Raw genomic sequence first — 18297 nt, forward strand, 5'->3', positions numbered from 1 at the left:
AGAAACTGAAAATCCAGCAATTGGATTTTTGATAGGGATTATTATTCATTAAAAAGATCATTATAATGGGATTTATTGGTAAACGCTTAATATGTGTCAAAGCACTGTGCTATGTTCTGGGGTAGATACGAGGTTATCAGTTCAGATGTACTCCCTGTCCCTCACAGGATCCACAATCCAAGAATGAAGGACCAAAAATGAAAATTCTCCCAGCTGAGAACATTAGAAATTGGTAGCTAGTTTACACATTTTCCCTTAATTTCGGGGGTGGAGGGATGAATATACTTAAAACAGTGTGAAATGCAGTACCATACTTGTGAATGAAATAGGTAGTTATTCTTACTCACCGAGTACTATTTTCCTTTCATTTTTAACTGTACTAGGCTGGAAAACAGGCTCTGCCACTTGTGGCCTAGTGGAAAGTTCCTAAACCTAGCAGACAAAAGATCTGGGTTCTAATCTCAGCCCTCTCATTTGCCTGTGGTGTGACCATGAGCAAATTACTTAACCTTCTTATCTATAAAATGGGGCATCAGTACCTGTTCTCCCTCCCCCTTAGGCTGTGAGCCCCATATGGGACAGGGACTGTGTCCAACCTGATTACCTTGTGTCTATCCCAGCATTTAGTACAGTGCTTGGCACATATTAAGTGCTTAACAAATACCATTATTATTTGTAGTATTATTAATTTAATTTAAAAATGTCCCAAACTATTTTATTAACACTAATAAATTATCACGTGTCCCTCCTCCTCCTCCTGCTTGACCTCCTCAGAGAAGCAGCATGGCTTAGTGGCTAGAGCCCGGGCCTGGGATTCAGAAGGACCTGGGTTCTAATCCCGGCTCTGCCACTGGTTTGCAGTGAGACCTGGGGCGAGTCACTTAACTTCTCTGTGATCACTTAGACCGTGATCGCCTTGTGGGACAGGGACCGTGTCCAACCCAATTCATTTCTAACTACCCCAGCATTTAGAACAGTGCTTGACATGTAGTAAGCACATAACAAATACCATAAAAAAAGAAATGTGGGGTGGGAGCAGGAAACAGGAGCTGTGGGGGATGGGGAAGCAACTTTAAAAAACGGTGATGGGAGGGATAGGAATTTAAAGAGGATGAGAAGGGTGGAGCTCAGCGGTTGGGGGGGACAGGGAGGACAGGTAGTTCTCTGATCACCAGCCAAACTCACCAGAGAGGATCAACCCCTTAATTTTATTTACAAGTGAGGTAAAATTTGGCTACCTTATTGTGGAACCCCTCTGACACAATATAAATACATTAATGAGCTATTATAACAATGTTATGAGCAGATTTGGATCTAGGAGCCAAGGTCAGGACCCAATTCCCCATTTATAATATCGTTCCCATGAAAAAATTGGTCCCAACATAGAGTTTTCAGGAACCAGTTGGTTTTATATCTGAGGCCTACCTGCACACATAGATAAGGTAACCAAGTGTCCCACATGTCACCTTGCCCCCTCCTACCTCACCTGGCTACTCGCCTACTACAAGGCAGCCCACACACTTAGCTCCTCTAATACTTACCTCACTGTATCTCAGTCTTGTCTATCTCACAGCCAACCTCTCACCCACATTCTGCCCTGGCCTGGAGTGCCCCCCTTCTTCATGGAGAAGCAGTGTGGCTCAGTGGAAAGAGCACGGGTTTTGGAGTCAGAGGTCATGGGTTCAAATCCCGCCTCTGCCAACTGTCAGCTGTGTGACTTTGGGCCAATCAACTTCTCTGTACCTCAGTTACCTCATCTGTAAAATGGGGATTAAGACTGTGAGCCCCCCATGGGACAACCTGATCACCTTGTAACCTCCCCAGTGCTTAGAACAGTGCTTTGCACATAGTAAGTGCTTAATAAATTCCATTGTTATTATTATTATGTCTGTCTCCCCCTCTGGACTGTAAGCTTATTATGGGTAGGGAATATGTCTGTTATATAGTTATATTGTACTCTCCCAAGTGCCTAGTATAGCACTGTGAACACAGTAAGTGCAATCTTCATCCCCATTTTATGGATGAGGGAACTAAGGCTCAGAGAAGTTAAGTGACTTGCCCAAAGTCACACAGCTGACGAGTGGTTTGTTAAGCGCTTACTATGTGCTGAGCATATGACATAATAATAATAATGTTGGTATTTGTTAAGCGCTTACTATGTGCTAAGCACTGTTCTAAGCACTGAGATAGCTACAAGGTAATCAGGTTGTCCCACGTGGGGCTCACAGTCTTCATCCCCATTTTACAGATGAGGGAACTGAAGCCCAGAGAAGTTAAGTGACTTGCCCAAAGTCACACAGCTGACGAGTGGTTTGTTAAGCGCTTACTATGCACCGAGCACATGATGTAATAAAAATAATAATGCTGGTATTTAAGCGCTTACTATGTGCCAAGCACTATTCTAAGCACTGAGATAGAAGGTAATCAGGTTGTCCCACGTGGGGCTCACGGTCTTCATCCCCGTTTTGCAGATGGGGGAGCTGAGGCCCAGACAGGTTAAGTGACTTGCCCAAAGTCACACAGCTGTTAAGTGGTGGAGGCAGGATTGGAACCCACGACCTCCGACTCCCAAGCCCGGGCTCTTTCCACTGAGCCACGCTGCTTCTGGACTGGGAGCCCGTTGTTGGGCAGGGTTTAATCTCTGTTGCTGAATTGGACTTTCCAAGCGCTTAGTACAGTGCTCTGCACACAGTAAGTGCTCAATCAATACGATGGAATGAATGAATGAACCCGTTGTTGGACAGGGTTTACCTCTGTCTGTTGCCGACTTGTACTACCCAAGTGCTTAGTACAGTGCTCTGTACACAGTAAGCGCTCAATAAATACGATTGAATGAATGAATGAATGAGCCCCTTGTTGGGCAGGGTTCGTCTCTGTTGACTAATTGTACTTTCCAAGCGCTTAGTACAGTGCTCTGCACACAGTAAGTGCTCAATAAATACGATGGAATGAATGAATGAATGAACCCCTGGTTGGACAGGGTTTACCTCTATCTGTTGCCGACTTGTACTCCCCAAGTGCTTAGTACAGTGCTCTGCACACAGTAAGCGCTCAATAAATACGATTGAATGAATGAATGAGCCCCTTGTTGGGCAGGGTTCGTCTCTGTTGCCGAATTGTACTTTCCAAATGCTTAGTACAGTGCTCTGCACACAGTAAACGCCCAATAAATATGACGGAATGAATGATTTTCCACCCCTTCCACCCAACTTGATCTCCCCCCAACCTCCCCCTCCCCACTTCTAGACTGTGAGCTCGTTGTTGGGCAGGGATTGTCTCTACTTGTTGCCAAATTGGACTTTCCAAGCACTTAGTACAGTGCTCTGCACACAGTAAGTGCTCAAACAATACGATGGAATGAATGAATAAATGAATGAGCCTGTTGTTGGCCAGGGTTTGTCTCTGTTACTGAATTGTACTTCCCAAGTGCTTAGTCCAGTGCTCTGCACACAGTAAGCGCTCAATAAATACGATTGAATGAATGAATGAATAAATACAATCAACTGACTGACTACTGCTACTACTATCACTCCTAACAAAAATGTACTTTCTCCCACCCAATCTGTTGGTCTGAGGAGGCTCAATGCTTTTTGCTTTACTCTTTGTAAGTTTATTCCAAATGTATTGAATGTCAGGGAGGAGCTAAAAATACAAGGACTTTTTTTTAAAATGGTATTTGCTAAGCACTTACTCTCTTGGCTTAGTGGAAAGAGCCCAGGCTTGGGAGTCAGAGGTCGTGGGTTCTAATCCCGGCTCCGCCATTTGTCAGGTGTGGGACTTTGGGCAAGTCACTTAACTTCTCTGGGCCTGTTACCTCATCTGTAAAATGGGGATTAAGACTGTGAGCCTCACGTGCAACAACCCGATTACCTTATATCTACCTAAGCGCTTAGAACATAGTAAGCGCTTAACAAATACCATAATCATTATTATTATTATTAAGTGCTTTGATAGATATGAGATAACCAGGTCTCACTTGGGGTTCACAGTCTAACTAGGAAGGAGAACAGCTACTGATTGAAATCCCTTTTTTACAGATAAGAGCACTGAGACACCAGAAGTTAACTGACTTGCCCAAGGTCACACAGCAGATAAATGAAGGAGGCAGGATTAGAACTCAGGTCCTCTGACTCCCAGGCCCATGCTCTTTCCACTAAGACACGCTGCTTACAGCTAAGTTAAGGCGCAAACTTCCCAGACGGGCAATTTATAGAAGCGACAAACAGTTCCTTGTTGACGAATCCTCTGTTTTACTGCTGAAAATCACATTTTCCAGGGTTCTTTTTTTATTTTGGCATTTTATAGGTATTTTAGTGCCCAGATAGAATTCTGACACTTTGATTTTCGGAATCCTGAAATAGTTTTGCAATAGAATAAGCAGGTGTTGTTGCTTGAGGTAGAATAGGAAGACGCTATATTTTAATTTTGCAGAAAAATCGTGCAGGGGTGCAACACAACACAGTTTGCCCATCTATGTTGAATTATTTCTCTGAAGTGTCTCATGTATTGCCAAGTTCTAATAATAATACGATATTTGTTAAGTATGTACTATGTGCCAGCACTGTGCTAAGTGATGGGGTGGATGAGTGATAATTAAATCAGACACAAACCTCATCCCATATATAGAATGTTTAAAAAGATAGCGTGGCCTGGTGGAAAGAGCATCGGCTTGAGAGTCAGAGGACCTAGGTTCCAATCCCATCTCTTCCGCTTGCCTAAGTGACCTTGGGCAAGTCACTTAACTTGTCTGTGCCTCAGTTTCCTTATCAGTAAAATGGGGATCAAATACCTGTTCTCCCTCCTACTTAGTCTGTGAGTCCCATGTGGGGCGGAGACTGTGCCTGGCCTAATTATCTAGTATCAAAAGCTGCTGCAATTCGCTGCTTTTGGATCCTGGCTGGGCTAGACAGCCCGGAGAGAGGGAATGGAAGGTGAGGATCCTAGGATGTCTGGATGCTCTTGGACTATGAAGCTATCAAGGAAGAAGCTTGGCACACAGTGAGCATTTAAAATATGATTATTATCTCCCTTTCCACTCCCAGAAAAAAGCCCTTCAAAAGGAAACAGATGGGACTAAATGGGGAATTGGAACAGCCCTTGTTAATTTCAGTTTATTCAATTTGCGAAATGCAATCTTAGCACCTAGGACTACATCCCTCTCTCCCCCCTTCCAAACCTCCACGACCCTGGCACGCAATGAGTGCTCTTGAATCAGATGACAATGCTCTTTACAGCCTCAGCCCCCCGAAATGCTCTGGCTAAAGTAACACCAGCTCTTGCCAGAGAAGCTTCTGTGATAATGCAACTTCAGCACTCCATCTTTTCTCAGGGGATAATGAGCCTGGGCAAAGGAGGCACATAGCAGATACGTCCAAAGTACTTTGAAGAAAGGGAAATGGAAGGGTCAAATCTTGGGTTTCGAAAATGATTCTTCCTCTTTAGAAGTGGGTTGAGTGGCGAGAGAAAGAAATGGTTACGCCCTGCTCATTCAAGCTCTGTCACAGGTTTGGCACACAGCCAGAGATACAGAACTTTACTGTCATTTCATCACATGAAAAATGACCTTTATTCAGGATAAATTGAATTAAATATCAGCAGTGATAACCTTCGGGACTCTCATCAGCCCCTGCTTCTCCAGCTGGGGGGAGTGGGCGTAAAGGGAGAATAGAAGGGGACCTAGAACTGAGCCTTGAGGAACTCCTCCTGTGAGGGGATAGGAGGCAGGGGAGGAGTCAGCAAAAGAGACCGAGAAGGAGCCGTCAGGGAGATAGGAGGGGAGAACCAAGAGTGGACAGTGTCAGTGAATCCAAGGTTGGATAAAGTTTCAAGAAGAGGGTGGTCTACAGTATCAAAGGCAGCTGAGGGGCCTAGAAGGATTAGAATGGAATAGAGGCCATCAGATTTGGAGAGAAGGTCACTCGTTACCTTAGAGAGGGCTGTTTCTATGGAGTGTAGAGGGCGGAAGCCAGATTGGAGGGCATCAAGGAGAGAATCGGAGGAGAGGAAGTGGAGACAGCGAGTGTAAGCAACTCTCTCAAGAAGTTTGGAGGGAAATGGTAGGAGCTAGATGAGGTGATAACTGGGGTCACGGGAGGATTTTTTTTAAGAATAGGGGATACATAAGCATATTTGAAAGGAGAAGGGAAGAAGCCATTAGAAAGTGAACAGTTGAAGATGACAGTCAAGGAGGGAAAACAGGAAAGGGAGAATGTTTTAAAAAAGGTATGAAGGAAAGTCAAGCACAGGTGGTGAGGGTAGATTTAGAAGGAGTCAAGAGATTGCATTTTAAGTTACTGCAGGGAACTTAGGGAGACTTGAAGAGGGTGGAGGGGAGGGAGATTGGAGAGGAGCAGGGGAGATTTTAGGGATTTAAGAAAATTGATTGATTGATTGATTGATTGCTCAGTTACTCACCCAAATCTTCTCATTTAAGTCCTGCCGGCTCTGGCGATCATTGACCCAACCTTATTGTAAACCAGACAGCAGGCTACTCCTTTTGAAACAGCTTTCCTTTTCATCTCGACAGAGACCAACTGGGTTGAATTTCCCAAAACAAGACCCATCCCTGAAGCGGGGAAAGGAGGCTGTGATTTTATATGGCTACACTCCCCTCCCCACCCCTCAACCCCAGCAAACTGTTGCCAACAAGAAAGAGTCCAAGGGGAAGTCAGTCTATCGTGTTCATTGAGTGCTTACTGTGCAGAGCACTGTACTAAACGCTTGGGAGAATACAATGTAACAATAAAGACACACTCCCTGTCCACAACAAGCATACAGTCTAGAGAAGCAGCTTGGCTCAGTGGAAAGAGCACAGGCTTGGGAGTCAGAGGTTATGGTTTCTAATCCCAGCTCTGCCACTGCCTCTGCAGTGTGACTTTGGGCAAGTCACTTGACTTCTCTGTGCCTCAGTTCCCTCATCTATAAAACGGGAATTAAGACTGTGAGCCCCACATGGGACAACCTGATCACCTTGTATCCCCCCAGCACTTAGAATAGTGCTTTGCACATAGTAAGCACTTAATACTATTATTATTATAGGGAAGAATATCCCCACCTTCCAAGGTGGAAGGTCGAGGTTCAGGGGGCGTTGCAGGCCTGGGGGCTACACCCAGCTCTAACTCCCAACTGTCGGCATTCTGGTTGTCCTTCCTTTAGAATAATTCAAGTGAGTCTCAGGGAAGAGCAAGTGACCAGTTTCCCCACAAGGCAAAAATGTGGCTATCCCACTCCCCATTACAAACTCAAACTGTACATGAGCTCTGCGAGCTGGCACTTGAAGCCCGCTTCTCCAGACCGGGCTAACAAACGGGATGGAAGACTTGCCTTTAAGCCAAAAGTCCGTCCGTCCATGCTAAAGCCATCATTGACTGATGCTTCAAGACCTCACCTGACAGAAGTAGAGCTCTGATTCACACTCCTCAGGCAGATTGTTAGGCTATTCCTCCTTAGTTCTTTATTTTAACCAGGGAAACAGTTGAGAGGGGTTGAAAATGAACAGGTTTAATGAATCAACTGTCTGCAGGTAAGAGTTTAAATCTCTAAGGTTAACAGTTTTTAATTCCTTTGAAACCTACCTCAAATCAGTGGCATTTACTGGAAACTTAATCTGAGCAGGGCACTATACTAAATACTTGGGAGAGTACAATTGGCACAATCCCTGCACTCATTCATTCAATCAGTCATATTTATTGATATGTGAGGAGCACTTGGGAAAGTACCATCTAGAAGGGGAGACAGACATGAAAAGATTTTACAAGTAGGGGAAGAAACTACATGCAAATATACTCCTATAGTTAGGATAGTGTAAGGCAAATTTAGGTCTAAACTATAAGCTTGCTATGGGGAGGGAATAGGTCTACCAACTCTGTTGTATTGTGCTCTTCCAAGTTCTTAATACAGTGTTCTGCACATAGTAAGCACTTGATAAATCGATAGCATTTATTTTCAACCCAAGTTTCCCTTGCCCCAGGCGCCTGCCTTCCAGAAGTGAAAAGGAACCCCTGGGGTGAGGAGGAGAAAAAGAAGAGCAGAGAGAAAAAGTGGTGTATGACCAGCAGGGTATCTAGGAGAAATATTTTAAGCTTAGGTGGATGTCTGCAGAAATCGTGACTGTATGACAGCACCTCACTATGCAACATGCTGGTACATATATGATGGCATATGCACCTGGTATGTGTGTGTCCCAGTTAAGTTGGGTCATCATATTCATTTTACAGAATTTAGGCAAGATAAATCAGGCAGGCAAGCTCCCAGCAAAGAAGAGCTTTCTGCCGTGCAGATGCAGTGTGTTCTTTAAAGCAAGAGGCCAATAACTAAAACAATGTGGTCAAAATACCATATAAAGAAACAGATTTGCTCAAAATATTTTATTAAACAGCTTGTTTAATTCTTTAGCATCCTGTTTAAATTTCAAAAGAAAAAAATGTGTCTATGAAATCCCAGAAGGCTGGTACATCCCAATATATCAGGGAGTAGTGACATGCATGCTTCCAAAAAAAGTCAAAGACTGAGCAAAATTGTGCATTTCGGTTAAACACTTTGGAAGTCATTTGGGATTTTCGAGTTGACCGTATCTAGAGGTTGCCAGTGACAATTCATGAGCGAGTCATATAGCTCTTCGCTTGCCACCATAAACTTTTTGTTTAGTTCTTCAACATCCGGGTCAAGTTGCGGATCTACAAAAGCCAGAAAGTGAAGCAAAGTTGGACCAATTTTACTCCTGTTCCAAAGCTTTTACACAGATGTTTGCCATCCTTCCACAGAGAGGCATAGCCAGTGGCCTTCAGGCTGTAATAGGAGCTACTTAAACTCCCAAAGATTTAGTGAAAGTTTAACCCAAACTCCTTGTGAGCCCGGGGCATATCTACCAACTCTATTGCGTTGTAGTCTTCCAAGGGCTTAGTACAGTGTTTTACACAAGATAAGCCCCCAAGGAATACTGTTAACTGATTGTCAAGATAGACAGGAAGGTCAACTGTTCTAACAGCCCTTCCTTCCTTCAGCTAATGCAGGAATGGGAAGGCTTACAGTCCTGATCCCCATTTTCCAGACTCCTCCCCCTCAGGGGAGTAATGCCTCCCTCACTCCCCTCCTCCATCCTCACAACTGCAGATTCCTGCTGTAAGAGCTACTATTGGTAGAGAAGCAGTGTGGTTTAGTGCAAAGAGCACGGGCTTGGAAGTCAGAGGTCAAGGGTTCTAATCCTGACTCCTCCACTTAGCTGTATGACCTTGGGCAAGTCACTTAACTTCTCTGTGCCTCAGTTATCTGTAAAATGGGGATTAAAATTGTGAGCCCCACATGGGACAACCTGATAATCTTGTATCTACCGCAGCGCTTAGAACAGTGCTTGGCACATAGTAAGCGCTTAACAAATACCATCATCATTATTATTATTACTATTGGAAGCAAGGGACTTGGAAAAGTTTATCTTTCCATAGAGGGGGGTCTGTATTTGCAAGCAGCGGCACAGAATCTCCCCGTTGCAGGCAGTTTACCTCTTTGTAAGCCTTTTTTAAATAATAATAATAATGATGGTATTTGTTAAGTGCTTACTATGTGCAAAGCACTGTTCTAAGCGCTGGGGAAGTTACAAGGTGATCAGGCTGTCCCACAGGGGGCTCACAGTTTTAATCCCCATTTTACAGATGAGGTAACAGGCACAGAGAAGTTAAGTGACTTGCCCAAAGTCACACTTCTTTATGCCCCCCATCTCACACCGTGCTTAATAGAAGACAGCCATCCCCCAGCCCTGCTGCTCCAAAGAGGCAGTTTGGGCACTGGGTTCAGGGCACCCCCCCATTGTAGCAGAGCCAGGGACAGAGCAGGTAGCAGCGAGGCCTAGTGGGAAGATCACTGGCCTGGAAGGCAGAAGAGCTGGGTTCTACTCCCGGCTCTGCCACTTGCCTGCTTTGTGGCCTGAGGCAAGTCACTTACGTGTGGCCTAGTGGATAGAGCCCTGGCCTGGGGGTCCAAAGGACCTGGGTTTTAATCCTGGGTCTGCCACTTGTCTCCCATGTGACCTTGGGCAATCCCACTTCACTTCTCTGTGCCTCGGTTACCTCATCTGTAAAGTGGGGATGAAGACTGTGAGCCCCACGTGGGACAGGGATTATGTCCAACCTGACTGGGTTGTATCTAACAGTGCTTAGTACAGTACCTGGCACATCGTACTGTACTGTATATAGAGAAGCAGCGTGGCTCAGTGGAAAGAGCCTGGGCTTGGGGGTCAGAGGTCATGGGTTTGAATCCCGGCTCTGCCACATGTCTGCTGTGTGACCTTGGGCAAGTCACTTAACTTCTCTGAGCCTCAGTTACCTCATCTGTAAAATGGGGATTAGGACTGTGAGCCCCAAGTGGGACAACTTGATCACCTTGTATCCCCCCCAGCGCTTAGAACTGTGCTCTGCACATAGTAAGCGCTTAACAAATGCCATCATTATCATTATTATTATAGTAAATGTTTAACAGATACCATTAAAAAAGTTGAAAACAAAACCTGGATTCTAAACCCATCTTCACCAGGTTCCTGCTGTGTAACCTGGGTTAAGTTGCTTAACCTCTTTGGGCCTCAGTTTCTTCATTAGAAAAGTAGATGTAAGAGACCTGTTCTGATGCCCTGTTAATCTGTGAGCCATGTGGGTCAGAGACTGTGTCTGATCTGATTGCATTGTATCTACCCCAGTGCTTAGCAGACCGCTTGGTGCATAGTAAACATTTTAAAATACTGCAGTTATTACCATTATATGTCCCTTGTGGGATAGGGCCATTTTCCAATCAGATCCACCCCCAGAGCTTAGCATAATGCTTGGCACAGAATACGTGCTTCTCCCACTCTAGACTTTAAACTTGTTTTGGGCAGGGAACATGTCTGCTAATTTCTATTGCACTGTACTCTCCCAAGCACTTAGTACAGTGCTCTGCACATAGTAAGCACTCAATAAATGCCATTAATTGATTGCTTATCAAGTACCACTATTATTACTCATTAATAGACTGTGATAGAGTTCATAATAATAATGGCATTTGTTATGCACTTACTATGTGCAAAGCACTGTTCTAAGCACTGGGGGGATACAAGGTGATCAAGTTGTCCCACATGGGGCTCACAGTCTTAATCCCCATTTTACAGATGAGGGGACTGAGGCTCAGAGAAGTTAAGTGACTTGCCCAGGGTCACACAGCAGACATGCAGCAGAGCTGGGATTAGAACCCATGACCTCTGACTCCCAAGCCCAGGCTCTTTCCACTGAGCCACGCTGCTTCTCTAAGGCATGTAAGTTCATGTAAGGCACATTTATAGAAAGGAATTTATCCAGAAGGGGAAAAAAAAAGCTTTCATTACCCTCGAGTTGCTCTTCACCCTGATCTTCAGTTGTAGCCTCCTGAAACATCATATTGTTAGATTAGTTTTCTTTAAAAGTCACATAAAGTTAACTTACTTTCTTAATGTCAAAGGCCTTAAACTTCATCCAACTCACACTTTTTGATAGGTGTGTTATACATAAAATCAAAATATTACTGGACATTAGTCTTACTTCCATAAGAATGGAAATGTTAAAAGATAGCTGTATTAGGCAGATAAACATCATATAACCAAAACCTGATGTCAGTAAAAGTTAAAAAGTTGAATTACAGAAGATCAGAAGACAGGAATTCACCAAATAAACCTCAGGTTTTGCTCGTTAAATACTATTCTTTAGTAGACAAGTGAATCCACTTGGAAAAGTGGGTTGGGGAAATAAACAGGTTAGAGAATTAAGAATACAGTTATACCCTCTAAACTATAAGCTCACTGTTAACAGGGAACATGTCTACCAACTCTGTTGTACGTTCCCCAAGCGCTTAATATAGTGCTTCTGCCCACAGTAACTGCCCAATAAATACCATTGAGGATTCATACCTCTGATACAACTGGAAAGTCAGCTTGATTTTCAGCAGAAAACTCAACCGGGCAGCTGTTCTGGTTATTAGAAGCATTGTCATCACAGTTATGAACAGTAGAGTATTCACTAGCCATCTGGATATTCTGGCAGTGATGATAGTAGGAGCTATAAAGGTAATTTCGGTTTGGCTGCAATTCAAACTTCACCCTAATATTTAGTTGAGAGGAGAAAATAAATAAGAAATATTTAGATCAAGGAAGCTAATTTAAGAATAACCAAGTGGGAGAGTTCCTTTCTTAAAACTTTAAGCCTCACATTTTAAAAGTAAGAAACTTGAGTTGAAGATGACTTAAGTCTTATCTGTTCAGATGTTCCAGTTTTATCCAACTTTTAGAGGATAACCATTTCAGATGATATAAGAGGAATCATGGATATCAGAAAACAGCAACCCTTCCCCCAGAATGACAGTGAAAAAAATTCCATCTCACCGTTGCCAGTCCCCATAACAAGTGCTTTTGGTGGGCATATCAAAACCTCTTGTATTCTGATGTGCAGCCATTTAGAAACACACACACACAAAGCTAAACTTCCATTCCCAACTTGGCTCTTATAGCCAAACTTTCTGCTTTACTGAGTAGTTCTTGCCGAATGGTGATCAATCCCAGCTTAGACCCTGGTAGCAACTAATTAAACAAAGCTGTCTTCCCTCTAGTTAATTGCTAAACCCTAGCAATAGTGCTCTGGACAGAAAATTACATAGTTTTTCTAGAAACTGAAGCCTGAAGAAAAGCGCCCCTTTTCTGTTTTGTCTGATCCTCCTATTTCTTTTGGAAGAAACTTTAATACCACTTGTTTGCTATTTGCAGGTGGTTTTCTACCTTTCCACCTAATTGTCCCCGGTTTCTGGTTTCTCTGATCACCACCTGATTTTACTTGGAAAGAACATAATACTGTTGATGCCATTTGTTTGGTATACACAAAGGGTTTTCTACCTTTCTGCCTAATTAATTTCTGAAGTGCTTCCTGCTAACAATAGAACTGTGGCTATAAAAGGTTGTCCACCATTTAGAAAGGTGATGCTATGGAAGGAAAGAGTGTTTCCATGAATGGCACATAATGGTGTGTGGGTTTTTTTGCAACAGACACAGAGGGAAAGACAAAATAATAAAAAAAAAACATTGAGGACATTTGCAAAACAATGCAGAAACTGTAAGAACTCAGTAAATACCACCACATGTCTGCTGTGTGACCTGGGCAAATCAGTTAACTTCTCTGTGCCTCAGTTACCTCATCTGTAAAATGGGACTTAAGACTGGGAGCCTCGTGTGAGACAGGGACTGTGTCCAACCTGATTACTTTGTATCTTCCCCAGCGCTTAGAAAAGTGCCTGACATACAGTAAGTGCTTAACAAATACCATAAAATAATAAATAAAACCCGTTGATGAGGATGAAATTGAGGTCACTTATCTAATGACAAGGAATTTGGCAGACATTTAAAACCCTTGCACATTTAAAGGGTAAAATTATGTACTATTGGGAATAATAGTTTGGGGTGAAAGTGTGTCACACTGGAAGAAGGGATAATGTGAGAATAGCATGTTGTTGCAGCAACAGTCAGTGGTATTTATTGAGCGATTACGGTGTGCAGAGTATTGTACGAAGCACTTGGGGAAGTTCAATACCACAGAGTTGGTAGACATGTTTCCTGCCCACAGTGAGCTTACAGTCTAGAGGGAGGAGGCAGTAAAGCAGAATGTTTCCTGCCCGCAATGAGCTTTCAGTCTAGAGGGAAGAGGCAGCAGCAGAACAGTGAGAACAAGAAAATCCACCCCAAACTGAATTCACTTTTCTGCAAATTCTGACCATACCCACTCATTTACCAATCAGTCAATCACTGCTATTTATTGAGTGTTCATGCTTTACAGAGTTCTGTACTAAGCACTCCGGAGAGTACAATACAGTTGGTAGACACAGTGCCTTCCCTCAGAGAGCTTACAGTCTAATGGGGAGACAGATTTTAAAATACATTAAAGGGAAAGGAGGCGACTGAGTGATGTTTCATTGACAAAACCTCTCTAAATTCAGTAGTCTCAAAATGAGCAAAACTGTTGAATAAACATTCTTAAAACAAATTTTTAAAAGGTCTATTTAATATTTATTCTTCCAAGGGTGATGAATAGTTCTGTTTGGTTGTTGGTTTCTTGACAATCCTTGTTTTAATAATAATGGTGATGATTTAAGAGGCCCTCACAGGTGGCGTTCAGGAGTTACAGGAACAGGGTTCTCTGAAAAAATACCTGATTAAGCGCTGCCACCCGGCTTAAAAAGAGAGTCTTTTTGTATTTGTTCATTCAGGCTTCACTCCAACAATGGGAAATTGAGAGAAACGACACTTAAGAAACTGGTGGTAACTAACAAACCAAGACAAAACGGTTTCAACTTCTTTTGCCAAATAGGCATTTCTGGTCAAAGGAAAACCCACGGAAAGAAGATACTAGAGCGAAGAGCAGGAAATCAAGGTGAAGGGGAGAAATGTCACAGTTAAGGTATTTTATTTTCCCCTGCAGGTACAACCACACTATTTTTAGGATTCTCATGAGGAATGACAAATTACTAGGGTCAACATATTGTCCGTTGAGTTCTCTAATTCATGCTATTGTTTGTGACATAGAGCACTTCGATGTCACAGTTCCCCGGTCAAGGGGAGTGTCGTTCTTATGAACAATGCATGGGTGTTCCTTCAGCTCAAGATCTAGAGGAAAGAGCCCAGGCCTGTGAGTCAGAGGACCTGGGCTCTAAGCCTTGGGCAAGTCACTTCACTTCCCTGGGCCTCATCTGTAAAGTGGAGGTTGAATTCTTGTTCTCCCTCCCCCTTAGACTGTGAGCCCTGTGTGGAACAGGGACTGTTTCCGATCTGATTATCTTGTATATACCCCAGGGCTTAGTACAGTGCTTGGCACCTAGTAAGCACTGAATGAATACCACAGTGATCATTATTTATTGTTGTGCTAGGGCCACATTCTTACAAAGCCCTGCATTCAGGAAAACTCTTGCTGTAGTAGTTACCTGTTCTGACAGCGACACGCAAGTGTTAAACCTTTTCTTCACACATACACCACACACACATATGTTTTTATGTACGTATATATACACATATATGGTTGCCCTTTGTATTCAAGGATATCACCATCAAATCATGAATCTTTCCTCATCCCTGATGAAGCTCTGCAACACTTACAGGCAGGACCAGCAAAGGTGCTGACGCCTTTTCCCTCATTAAAGATAAGGAGGGAATCCGGCCCGGGTGCCAAGACCACATCAATGATTTTCGGAACCCACTTTCCATATTTGAGGTTGAGACTCTTAAGAAGCCACAAAAGTGAAATAAGAAAGCTTGGCTGGCATGTGCTCCAGATTAAGGCAGTAACTACCCCCATTCAAAATCACAAAAAAAGTGTTCACATCTGATGACGTGCCTACAGAAATCTTCTTAAACAAGTAGAAGGCCTGGTGCTTAGAGGTCTGCTTTGGCTTTTCTTCAGTTAGGCGATCAGTCAGTCAATCAGTAGTATTTATTGAGTATTAAGCGTGTATGAGGAGCACTGTCCTAAGCATTTGGGAGAGTATGGAATGATTAGAAGACATGAGGGATATTGCAGTCTAGCAGGAGAGACAGTCCCTAAGATAAATTCCAGATGGGAGGAAGAAGGAAAAATGGATATGCATATGAATTACTCTCCCCACCTTCAGAGCCTTATTACACATCTCCTCCAAGAGGCCTTCCCTGGCTAAAACCTTCTTTCATCTTATCCCACCCTTTTGTGTCACCTTAACTTGCTTGCTTTATTCAACCCCCCCTCCTGCCCCCACAGCACTTATGTGCCCATCTGTAATTTATTTATTTATATTCATGTCTGTCTCCCCCTCTAGACTGTAAGCTCACTGTGGGAAGGGAATGTGTCCGTTTATTGTTATGTTATACTCTCCCAAGTGCTTAGTACAGTGCTGTGCACACAGTAAGTGCTCAATAAATATGATTGAATGACTGAATGAATGAATGCCTGCTATGTGATCTTGAACCAATCAACCTCTCTGGACCTGTTTCCTCGTCTGTAAATGGGGGATAATAATATCTGCTCTCCCTACCTCCCAGAGATTTCATGAGGATAAAATAGGATAACCATAATAATTGATGTGAGAGGATTTTGGAAAAAAAAAGTAATAGAAAAGCAAAGGCATTATTTTTCTCTCCATCTCTTTCCCTTGGGAGCGCAACTCCATGTTTGTCCCTGTGCTAAAAATACAAGGGTTCTTCGTGTGGTGTTCCAAAACTATAAAACAGAGAGTTTCCCAAAGAATACAGGCACCTTGTCTGGGAAAACGGGCAAGTAGCTCATTGTGGGCAGGGAATGTGTCTGTTTATTGTTATGATGTACGGTCTGCACACAGGAACTGCTCAGTAAATACAATTGAATTAATAAATGGGTATCCTGGGGATAAAGTTCTGTGTGGGAAACAGTTGGAGCGTGCTACTGCAAGTGCTTACTACAGTGGTCTGCACCCAATGAGTGCTCAATAAATACAACTGAATGAATTCGGGGATTTCACTGTCTACCGAGCAGGCCCAGATCTGGGGAAATCCTGCAAGGAGCAGTGTGGCCTAGTGGATAGAGCACGGGCCTGGGAGACAGGGCATCATGGGTTCTAGTTCCGGCTCTGCCACTTGTCTGCTGTGTGGCCTTGGGCAAGTCACTTTACTTCTCTGTGCCTCAGTTCCCTCATCTGTATTTATTTATTTATTTATTTTATTTGTACATATCTATTCTATTTTTTTATTTTGTTAGTATGTTTGGTTTTGTTCTCTGTCTCCCCCTTTTAGACTGTGAGCCCACTGTTGGGTAGGGACTGTCTCCAGATGTTGCCAATTTGTACTTCCCAAGCGCTTAGTACAGTGCTCTGCACATAGTAAGCGCTCAATAAATACGATTGATGATGATGATGTAAAATGGGGATTTAGACTGTGAACTGGGGTCAGGGACCATGTCCAACCTGATTTTCTTGTGTCTACCCCAAAACTTATTACAGTGCCTGGCACATAGTAAGCACTTAACAAATACCATAATTATCATCTAGACTGTGAGCCGGTTGTTGGGTAGGGATTGTCTCTATTTGTTGCCGAATTGTACTTTCCAAGCGCTTAGTACAATCCTCTGCACACTGTAAGCTCTCAGTAAATTAATTCAATCATATTTATTGAGCGCTTACTATGTGCAGAGCACTGTACTAAGCGCTTGGGAAGTAAATATGATTGAATGACTATCTACCCGTGTTTAGAGCAGTACTTGGCACATAGTAAGGACTTAACAAGTACCATAATAACGATGTGTCATTATTGTTAAAGAGGGGCCTCATAAGGATCCAGCCCAATGGCACCCACTTTCTGTTATCGCTGTGGAACACTAGAAAATTCGAGGAGTTCCCAAGCGCTTAGTCCAGTGCTCTGCACACGGTGAGCGCTCAGTAAATATGGAAGAAAGGAAGGAAAGAAGGGAAAGGAAGGAAAGGAAGGAAAGGAGGGAAGGGAAGGAAAGGAGGGAAGGGAAGGAAAGGAGGGAAGGGAAGGAAAGGAAGGAAGGGAAGGAAAGGAGGGAAGGGAAGGAAAGGAGGGAAGGGAAGGAAAGAAGGGAAGGGAAGGAAAGAAGGGAAGGAAAGGAAGGGAAGAAAGAAGGAAGGGAAGAAAGAAGGAAGGGAAGAAAGAAGGAAGGGAAGAAAGAAGGAAGGGAAGAAAGAAAGAAGGAAGGGAAGAAAGAAAGAAGGAAGGGAAGAAAGAAAGAAGGAAAGAAAGAAAGAAAGGAGGAAAGAAAGAAAGAAAGGAGGAAAGAAAGAAAGGAAGGAGGAAAGAAAGAAAGGAAGGAGGAAAGAAAGAAAGGAAGGAGGAAAGAAAGAAGGAAGGGAAGAAAGAAAGAAGGAAGGGAAGAAAGAAAGAAAGAAAGAAAGAAAGAAAGAAAGAAAGAAAGAAAGAAAATGAATGATGAGTAACGTTCCCATTACCGACTCGTGAATGATAATAATTCTTTGAACTGTGAGAAAGGGGCGGGCTGGAGCTCTCCGCGCCAGCCCACACGTCTTGGTCGTCGCTGTTCAAAAGGCCGCGGGCGTCGCCCCTAGCAACCACCCGGGCTCTCGCTCCGCCCCAGGCCACGCCCCCAGGGCCACCGCCCCTCAGCGTCTTACGTCAGACGCCCCTGAGGGCCGTCCTGGCTGGAGCCTGTTCCGGACACAACTGCCCCTCCTTCCCGACCGGAGACCCCGGCAGCCTCACCGCCGCTTGCCCCTTTTCCTTATTCACCGGAGAAGGCGGCTCGCGGAGAAATCCCGCGCCGGGCTTAGGGCGGCGATGGCGACCGTCTG

At 43.7% G+C, this 18297-nt stretch overlaps 1 protein-coding gene across 1 annotated transcript; it reads right to left on the reverse strand.

Moving 5' to 3' along the window:
• Window positions 1-8360: 8360 nt before the first annotated feature.
• CX2H6orf52 (chromosome X2 C6orf52 homolog) lies at window positions 8361-18287 on the reverse strand. The gene is made up of 4 exons (XM_038771540.1): window positions 18236-18287; window positions 11903-12092; window positions 11345-11384; window positions 8361-8675 (listed from the first exon to the last, which is right to left on the reverse strand). The coding sequence occupies exons 2-4, from the start codon at window positions 12017-12019 to the stop codon at window positions 8530-8532; spliced, it is 303 nt and encodes a 100-aa protein (XP_038627468.1). The 5' UTR covers window positions 12020-12092; window positions 18236-18287; the 3' UTR covers window positions 8361-8529.
• Window positions 18288-18297: the final 10 nt, after the last annotated feature.

The sequence above is a fragment of the Tachyglossus aculeatus genome, chromosome X2, assembly GCF_015852505.1.
Source record: "Tachyglossus aculeatus isolate mTacAcu1 chromosome X2, mTacAcu1.pri, whole genome shotgun sequence".
Classification (NCBI taxonomy): domain Eukaryota; kingdom Metazoa; phylum Chordata; class Mammalia; order Monotremata; family Tachyglossidae; genus Tachyglossus; species Tachyglossus aculeatus.

Coding starts and splice junctions, on each gene's coding strand:
- CX2H6orf52 (XM_038771540.1), bottom strand. CDS start 12,019: ATGGCTAGTGAATACTCTACTGTTCATAACTGTGATGACAATGCTTCT. Junction 11,385..11,902: donor ACTTTCCAGTTGTATCAGAG/GTATGAATCCTC, acceptor ATGATGTTTCAG/GAGGCTACAACTGAAGATCA. Junction 8,676..11,344: donor GGGTGAAGAGCAACTCGAGG/GTAATGAAAGCT, acceptor TGGCTTTTGTAG/ATCCGCAACTTGACCCGGAT.